This window comes from Chelonoidis abingdonii, chromosome 1 (genome assembly GCF_003597395.2).
Source record: "Chelonoidis abingdonii isolate Lonesome George chromosome 1, CheloAbing_2.0, whole genome shotgun sequence".
NCBI classification, from domain to species: domain Eukaryota; kingdom Metazoa; phylum Chordata; order Testudines; family Testudinidae; genus Chelonoidis; species Chelonoidis abingdonii.
In genome coordinates this window covers 347,124,514-347,134,368 of record NC_133769.1, presented here as the reverse complement: position 1 = coordinate 347,134,368, position 9,855 = coordinate 347,124,514, and the positions used below count along the sequence as shown (strand labels likewise).

Genomic DNA, 9,855 nt, shown 5'->3' with positions numbered 1-9,855 from the left:
AGTTTATCTTTTTTTGAGATGAGGAGACCACATCTGTACGCTGTATTCAAGATGTGGGCATACCATTGATTTATATAAGGGCAATAATATATTCTCTATCATATTCTCTATCCCCCTTTTTAATGATTCCTAACATCCTGTTTGCTTTTTTGACTGCCTCTGCACACTACGTGAACATCTTCAGAGAACTATCCACGATTACTGCAAGATCTTTTTCCTGATAACTTGTAGCTAAATTAGGCCCCATCATATTGTATGTATAGTTAGGGTTATTTTTTCCAATGTGACGTGTGCTTATGTATCTTGCTGTACTGATACCTTAAAATATGTGTTTTATGTGGTGTGTTACTTGCCAAACTAGCTAATTTCTCACTAATATTTTTTATTTTTTTTTTTACTCTATTCTAGTCCTGCGGAATGGGCTTAAAGAGAACTTTGCTGATGTCCAGGTCTCTGTAGTAGAATGTCCTGATCTGACTCATGATCCCTTCAACTTTCCTGTTAAAGGTAACATACTGTTCTAACCATAAGGTATGACTTTGCCAATATTTCATAGGATTCTTCATAATTAGAAACTCTTGAAGATGATGGCAGGGGAAGAGTGGTCTTATGGATAAGCTACAAGGCTGGGAGCATGTGTTATTCTTGGCTGTTCCACTGGCTTGATGTGACCTGACTAGGACAAATCACTCAAGTGCTCTGCATCACTGTAACTCATCTGTAAAATGAATTTAACTAACAGGTTTAATTCTCTATTGTATATAAGGGTTTTGACATCCTCTGATTGAAGGGGCTATGTAGATACCAAGTACTGTCTTGCTATTCAACTTCATTCTAATAATTAGCTCAATATCTGTTTTATTTAAACTCCCACCATTGCCCCTACACAAGATAGGTGAAAGCGTTTATATCTGTACCTGCTACTGTCTTTGCATGATGACACTACAAACTATGCCTCATTAGAGAACCAGTGTTCCTCAGTTGTTGCCTAGTAGATTTTGTGTATGCTTGTAGAGCAGTACTACTATTGAAACAGGCTGGCTAGCTTTCAGAAGTGAACCCATTCCTTATGGATGTTTTTCTTCCAATTCAGGCCTACTTTACATGGATTTGTAGAACCCCTAATTTATCTTAGTACTCAGAAAAAAATGATGATTTAAAACAGAGGTTCTTAACCAGGGATCCAGGGTCCCCTGGGGGCTTCGAGCAGGTTTCAGGGGGTCCTCGAAAATAAACCAAAGAGCAAGGCCAACATTAGACTCGCAGGGGCCCAGACAGAAAACAGAAGCCCAAGCCTGACCATACGAGGCTGATGCTCAAGCGGCTTCGCTTCACTGGGGCCCCTGTGGCTTGGGGCCCCAAGTAGTTGCCCTGCTTGCTACCCCTAACACCAGTCCTGGCTTTTAATCTACTGGATATGCAGAAAAAGAGTTGCTGTGGCACAAGTGGGCCATGGAGTTCTTAAAGCATGGGGGGAGGAGGGGCTCAGAAAGAAAAAGATAAAGAACCCCTGATTTAAAAGACTTTCTGAAAACTTAAAGGAAGCTTTTGAGGAACAAATTCTTTGTCTTATTATACTTCAAGTGCACAGAGAGAATTTTAGACAGATTTTCTTGACAAGCTAACTTGCCTTATTCTTGTTCCAGGAATCTGTGGGAAGCCTAGAATAGCAGATGTGGGAGGTGTTCCTTACCTTGTGCCTCTTGTACAAAAAGATAAAGTGAGTTAATGTACAGTCATGGCTTTTTAGTGCACTTGCCAAAGAAGCATATGCAGTCATATTTTAAAATACTATTCTGGTGAACACTGACTAATGAATGTTGCAGGATTCGACTTGTAAAAAGAGGCTTGCATTGTGAAAGTATTATGGGCCAAGCATCCTGGCTTGTGCTGAGCATAAGAACACGTTAGAAATCCCACAGCCAAAGCTTCATGCAAAAGCTGTCCCTCTTCTGGTACCTGTGTGGCTGTTTCTTCAAAAGCTGTCCGAGAGAAGCCATAGAGGGATGTTGGAGGGAATTACCTAGAGTCCATGGCATGGTCTGTTTGTTTATGTATTGTATGCTACCTATCCCTCGCATCTAGCCATGGCCCTCCATGCTGATTATTATTAGTGTTTGTAAAAACAGACTATGTATGGGGCCGGTATAGGCCAAAGTAGAGTTCACATTAATAATTGCTAATGCATTCTCTTTTGGTAGAGCCTGGGACCTGCCAGAATCTGATTTTATGTGACATCACTTAAGGATATTTTCATTATTTGCTTTAATGTCACTTTGCACAGAGATTGGTAATTTTGCCCTTGACAGCATGGGGCCAAGCTTGTGCAAGAAGACACTGCAGTCCAGCAAATAAGTAGATATGTGTCCAAGTCATTAAGATTGAACTTGATCATATGCCAGTGCTGTTTGGATTTGAGGATTCTGCTCAAACCAATCTGTACAAATAAATAATAATGATATTTGGATAAAATCATCAAGAAATTGCAGTGGAATGTAACTGAAATGAGAATTGCAAGGCAGGAAAGTCAAAGGTACATAAATGCATGTCTCTTGTGCAGGTTTATGACCTGAACACCGTTGCAAAGCAAATAGAGTTGCCTGGAGCTTTCATTCTTGGAGCTGGAGCTGGGTCCTCTAGGATTCTTGGAGTAAATGCTGAGGTCAGTAAACATGTATAAATATTCCGAAGTTTTCAAAAAATGATTTCATTGATAGAGCAAACATTTCTACACTGATAACTTATATGTAGCACCATAAGTTTGTATGACACTTTACAAAGATAATAAAGACAAGGTCTCTGCCAGGAGTTACTTATTACTGAGGTAATAAACAACATTTTGTGTTTATAAATTCTACAGGGAAGCATATGGTTACTATGAAGCTAACAGGAAGCAGCCTCTAGTTGTTGCTATACTGAAATTTATAATTAGCTGGTCACATTTCTAATACCAGAGAAGATGAAAAATATGTAAAAAATGGATGCCAAAGAGCTGAATGGTAAATTGCTTTAAATACCTAGTGTTAGTCCTTATTTTAAATATCACAAGAGAAGAAATAGTGTTATTCAAGATGCTATTGTTTTAAGACTTAAGCTCTAAGGTCAGGTAAGGATCAGAAGTTAAAACATAATTTAGTTGGTCTGTCTGACATGATGAAATATATAAAGGAAGAAGTTTTGATTTGAGGTGAATGGTAAACTTCAGTGTAATATGAAAAATGTTCTAATTGCTACATTTAATTACAAAGATGAGTACATGACTAAACATATTCCTAAGTAAGTGAAATACAGTCAAAGAAAACTAAATCAATTGAAAACTGCCATCTTACCAGCCTGATACACAATAGGAGTGAGAGAATTTAGCTCTTGGTAATAAATATGATAACTCAGAGACTTTCAAAGTCGCTGCACATTATTGTTGTTTAAATAAAATAGGAAAATATTTTTATTTTAAAAGTAAGTAGTCAAATTAACCATTTAAATTATTATAGGGCTTTCCTTACAACAACATTAAGGGTGATATTTTCAAGATCGCTCAAAGTTGGTCTAGCTTTGCTTCTGTTGAAGTCCATGAAAGTTTTTCTGTTGAGTGCAGCGAGAGCACAGTTAAGCTAACAGTATGAACACTTTTGCAAATGTCACCTGAAAACTTTAATTTCAGTACTTTTGTAACAGAAGTTGAATGCTCAGTCCTGGTCATCATCACTAAGCTAGGCCTCCTGCAGCAATATATTAAGTTGGTTGCCTCCTTAAGAAACTGTCCCATTTACTGTTCTGTTATTTCTACAGGGACTTGAATCCAAATTCCTAGATAAGAGAAAATTCCTTAATACATGTGTTTCACACTTAGTCAATTTTAAATTGAGAGTTTTCCTTTAAAATAGTTGTGTGTTTTGCTAATCTATATGGACCCAATCCTGAGAGGTGAAAATTCCATTGTAGTTCTCGGGATTGGGCCCTAATTTGGGATGCTATCTACCTAGTAATAAAATCAAATGACTAGAACTAAGCAATGTTACATGCTCTTCTTTTCAGCTTATCCCAGTTGCTCAAGCTGAGAGTGAACAAAAGCCTGCTGTAAATGCGAGTTACACTGCTCAGATTAATCCTGCAGATGGAGGGTGCCTGCTGGAGAAGTACAGCGACAAATATAGTGACTGTGAATTTGGACTGCTGGCCAACCTGTATGCCAGTCAGGGCCAACCTGGCAAGGTGCATATCTGCATAAAATGTCACTTCTTCTGTAGGTGATAGCTAAAGTTAAACTTCTTTGTTTCAGGCCTGCCTTTTCTTTCAGGGAATGCTGATGTTAATATTAATTCCAAAAATCACATAAGAGAAATAATGTCCTTCACAAGAAAGTGAAGTTGACGTGAGGGAGTGAATTCCCCAGGGGACTGGTACTGGGATATGGAATTTTTCACCCTTAAATCACCCATTGTAATCCAGCCCAGGTTGGTAGCGACTGAAAGTTATTGTCATCTGATGCTTGATTGGCCTGTGTAAACTGAGGTATGTGGTCTTAGTTCAGTTCCTGGTGGACGAGTGTCTCCTTTAACACAATTGGCACTAGATGGTCTCAGCAGAGAAGCAAGTACTGAATGGAGCACGAAAATTGAACAACCTTTTTATCCGTAGAGAGTGTTCTTTCATGACAGGTTTGAGGCCTGTTGGGTGGGAGAAGGAATCTTACACCTCTGCTTCATGTGCTCTGCCTGTTGTGTGACTAAATTAAGAACTTCAGAAAAACAAATTCTTACATGCAAAAAACAAAACCTGTTGATTATTTTCAGGATGCAAAGGCAGCAGCACCTGTGAGAGAACTTACTTTAAAAAAGATTATAGGATACATAGCAGCATTGAAATATACTTCTACCCTGATATAACGCGACCCAATATAACACGAATTCGGATATAACACGGTAAAACAGTGCTTCAGGCGGGCGGGGCTGCGCACTCCAGCGGATCAAAGCAAGTTCGATATAACACGGTTTCACCTATAAGATTTCACCAGTAAGATTTTTTTCGTTCCTGAGGACAGCGTAATATCGGGGTAGAGGTGTACATGAAGTACATAGCAAACATTCACAAAACATTACAGCATGTGATGGGCATGATAAATGTATGTCTATTCTCCAGGTTATTGAAGTGAAAGCCAATGGAAGAACTGGACGGCATAATTTTGTGACCTGTATAAGACAAATTATAGAAAAATGTTATGGAGATAAACCAGTTGGGATAGGAGGTACATTTGTCATTCAAAAGGGGAAAGCAAAGATTCATATCATGGTAAGTTGCTCTTGATTCAGGCTCTTTATCTTTCTAAAAGGTAAAGATGCGGGACAGTTCAGGATATAAAGACTTCGTGCACTTAATTCCTTTGCAATAATGATAAAGTGATAAACAAAAAGTACAAAACCACCAGAATTATGTATCCCTTGACCCTAATACTCCGATCTTTTGTTGGGGCAAAGAAGCTGTAGAAACAAATGGGGATGTATAAGGACTTGGTGAAACACACAAACAGTAGAATAGTGTGAAAAATAACTAAAAAATCAATTAAACAACAATCAGAGATATGGTTTAACTTCAAGATTTATAATTTTTTACAAGTATTCAAATCCTAGTGAGGTAAATTAAAAAGGAGTATAAACACTGCCAAATTAAGTGCAAGAGTGTAATAAGAAAAGCCAAAGAAGAGTTTGAAGAATGGCTAGCTGAAAACTCAAAAGGTAATTGTAACGATGCGGTTCTGGAGGGACCCAACTGAGAGTGCCAATTCAAGACAAGTTGCTTAAAACATGGCAGTTACAGCCCCAGCCTAGGGTTTTTCCACCTCCATGGCAAACCAAGCCAGCCAGCCAAAGAAGATTTTGATCTCACCCCACTGGGTAACCACAAGTCACACAAGCAATTCCCTTAGACACTCCAGCTTCCCAGTATCACCACCAGTGCCACTTGTTATGGGGACAAATGGTTATGAAAACCAATATCCCAATGAAGAAAAAAAAGGGTTCTCTCAATCTCAAAGAATCAAGCCCCAGACCCAAGTCAATATACAAATCAGATCATACCTACAAATCACGCTGTTGGCAATCCTTTAGAATCTAAAATCTAAAGGTTTATTCATAAAGGGAAAAAGATACAGATGAGAGTTAGAATTGGTTAAATGGAATCAATTACATACAGTAATGGCAAAGTTCCTGGTTCAGGCTTGTAGCAGTGATAGAATAAACTGCACGTTCAAATCAAGTCTCTGGAGTACATCCCCAGCTGGGATGGGTCATTCAGTCCTTTGTGTAGAGCTTCCATTTGTAGCAAAGTCCTTCCAGAGGTAAGAAGCAGGATTGAAGACAAGATAGAGATGAGGCATCAGCCTTTTATAGTCTTTTCCAGGTGTACAAACACCTCTGTGTTCATACTGCGGAAAATTACAGCAAAATGGAGTCGAGTCACATGGCCAAGTTCCTGCATACTTTGCTGAGTTACAAGGCCTATCTGTCTTCTCTCAATGGGTCAGTTGTGTAGCTGATGGTCCTTAATGGGCCAACAAGCAAGCTAGGCAGAGCTAACACTAACTTGTGCTGTGCTTCTGGGTGACATCTCAGACAAGTTTGAAATACAGACAGTACAGAGCCAATATTCATAACTTCAACTACAAAATGATACATACATATAGACAGCATAATCATAACCAGTAACCCGTAACCTGGTCTTAGACACCTTATATGACCCCCTTTACATAAGATTTGGTGCCACTACAAAGACCTTGTTGCAACATGTTCTATATTATGGTCTCAGTATTATATCAGTATTAGCTCATGCCAGACTAGTACATAATCAAGTGTTTTAGTTTAAGTACATCAGAAATAGAAAGTGGGCTAACAACCCCGTGGGCCCCTGGATTGATTGAACTACAAAAGGAAGTGCTTAAAGACGATAAAGTCATTGCTGGAGAAACTAAAACAAATTTCTTTGCTTCCAGTCTCACAGTTGAGGATGTTAGGACAGGGGCGGCCTCCACGGCCCCAGCATGCCAAGCGCGGTGCTGTATGGAGATGGCAAGCCTGTGGGGAGTCGTGCTCCGGCTGGTTGTCTGCGGAGGGGACGCAGGCAGCACTGCCTTCGGTGGCTTGGCCTGCGGAGGGTCCGCTGGTCACTGAGCCATTGCGTACCACCGCGTATCCCCACACAGGGCACGCCTCACTCAAAGGCAGCCTGCTGCCGTGCTGGGGCTTAGCAAGAACATACCTAAGAGGACCTAGTCTCCACTAGTGTTAGGAGATTCCCAAACCTGAGCCGGCTTTGTACGGTTGACAAATCTCGAGGAACTGTCAACAGATTCTACAAGTGTCACTAGCAGGAAGGTTTATGGAATCAACTTAGATAAACTTTAACTTTAACAGGGTCACCCGTGGACCAATAGGCAGTTCACCCAAGAGTATTCTAGAAAGAACTTCAGATTGTTGAAGTTGCGGAACTATTAACTAGTCTCCCCTCTCTCCTCTGTAACTTGTCTTTAAATTGGCTTCTGTACCCAGTGACTGGAAGCATAGCTAATGTAACACCAATATTTAAAAAGGGCTGTAAAGGTGATCTGGCAATTACAGACCGGTAAGTCTAACGTCAGTACCAGGCAAATTAATTTAAACAATAGTAAAGAATAAAATTGTCAGACACCTAGAAGAACATAAATTGTTGGGCAAAAGTTAACATGGTTCTGTAAAGGGAAATCATGTCTTACTAATCTATTAGAGTTCTTTGAAGGGGTCAACAAACGTGGACAAGGGGGATCCAGTGGATGTAGTGTACTTAGATTTCCAGAAAGCCTCTGACAAAGTCCCTCACCAAAGACTCTTACGTAAATTAAGTTGTCGTGGGATAAGATGGAAGGTTCTTTCGTGGATTGAGAACTGGTTAAAAGGCTGGGAACAAAGGGTAGGAATAAATGGTAAATTCTCAGAATGGAGAGGGGTAACTAGTGGTGTTCCCCAAGGATCTGTCCTCGGACCAGTCCTATTCAACCTATTCATAAATGATCTGGAGAAAGGGGTAAAAAGTGAAGTGGCAAAATTTGCAGATGATACTAAACTGCTCAAGATAGTTAGGATTAAAGCAGACTGTGAAGAACTTCAAAAAGATCTCACAAAACTAAGTGATTGGGCAACAAAATGGCAGATGAAAGTTAACGTGGATAAATGTAAAGTAATGCACACTGGAAAAAATAACCCCAACTATACATACAGTATAGGCGCTAATTTAGCTACAAGTAAACAGGAAAAAGATCTTGGAGTCATCACGGATAGTTCTCTGAAGATGTTCAAGCAGTGTGCAGAGGCAGTCAAAAAAGCAAACAGGATCTTAGGAATCATTAAAAAAGGGATAAAGAATAAGATGGAGAATATATTATTGCCCTTATATAAATCAGTGGTACGCCCACATCTTGAATACTGAATACAGATGTGGTCTCCTCATCTCAGAGAAGATATACTGCCACTAGAAAAGGTTCTGAGAAGGGCAACTAAAATAATTAGGGGTTTGGAACAGGTCCCATATGAGGAGAGATTAAAGAGGCTAGGACTTTTCAGCTTGGAGAAGAGGAGACTAAGGGGGGGATATAATAGAGATGTATAATGAGTGATGTGGAGAAAGTAGATAAGGAAAAGTTATTTACTTATTCCCATATACAAGAACTAGGGGCCAGCAAATGAAATTAATGGGCAGCAGGTTTAAAAAAAAATACAAGGAGTTCTTCACACAGCGTACAGTCAACTTGTGGAACTCCTTGCCTGAGGAGGTTGTGAAGGCTAAGACTATAACAGCGTTTAAAAGAGAACTGGATAAATTCATGGAGGTTAAGTCCATTCATGGCTATTATCCAGGATGGGTAAGGAATGGTGTCCCTAGCCTCTGTTTATCAGAGGGTGGGGATGGATGGCAGGAGAGAGATTACTTGATGATTACCTGTTCGGTTCACTCCCTCTGGGACACCTGGCATTGGCCACTTTCGGTAGACAGGATACTGGGCTAGATGGACCTTTGGTCTGACCCAGTATGGCCATTCTTATTTTCTTATTTAATACATGTATGCAATAGCTATACATTCTTACTGATTGTATTTGCTTGCATGCTTACCAGAATTTGCTTTCCATTTTACAAGCAGAACTTTCTGAAATGTTAAACTTTTACAAGTCTCCAGTCATTCTTGTCTCTGACAAACCTATCAAATGTCAAAGATGAAATTGCTGTTGTCTTGTCATGCTGCTTTCGTCCACCTAAAATTCAAAGGGTAATTTTAAAAAAATCTATTATTCTGAAGAATTTTTTTTTCCCCCAAGTGGATCTAAACATGATACCAATGATGCTCCCCTTTGGAGAAAAGCACCATTCCTGAGTCCTCAGAGTCTAAAAACACTCCTGAAATAGATGTCTTGAATCCATCTATTCAAATTGGGAACAGTATTCACAGCACTTATTATCAAGGTTCTATTTAGGGCTGTCGATTAATTGCAGTTAACTCACATGATTAACTCAAAAAAATTAATCACAATTAATCTCACTGTTAAACAAATACCAATTGAAATGTATTAAATATTTTTGTATGTTTACATTTTCAAATATATTGATTTCTATTGCAACACAAAATACAAAGTGTACAGTGCTCACTCTATATTATTGTTTTTATTACAAATATTTGCACTGTAAAAATTATAAACAAAAGAGTATTTTTCAGTTCACCTCATACAAGTGCTGTAGTGCAATCTCTTTATTGTGAAAGTGTAAATAACTTACAAATGTTCAGTAACAAATTTAATTAATGGCATTATTTTTTTAAACGAGCCAAATCTCTCTCTT

At 39.1% G+C, this 9,855-nt stretch overlaps 1 protein-coding gene across 4 annotated transcripts in view; it reads left to right on the top strand.

Moving 5' to 3' along the window:
- C1H11orf54 (chromosome 1 C11orf54 homolog) overlaps nt 1–9,855 on the top strand; it is a 28,284-nt gene that overhangs the window by 12,638 nt on the left and 5,791 nt on the right. For 3 of the 4 annotated variants that reach the window (XM_075061733.1, XM_032776619.2, XM_075061732.1), the window contains 5 exons: nt 409–507; nt 1,647–1,720; nt 2,561–2,662; nt 4,036–4,212; nt 5,140–5,289. In XM_075061733.1, coding sequence (XP_074917834.1) covers nt 409–507; nt 1,647–1,720; nt 2,561–2,662; nt 4,036–4,212; nt 5,140–5,289 — 602 coding nt within the window. The other variant, XM_032776617.2, reaches the window with a different exon arrangement.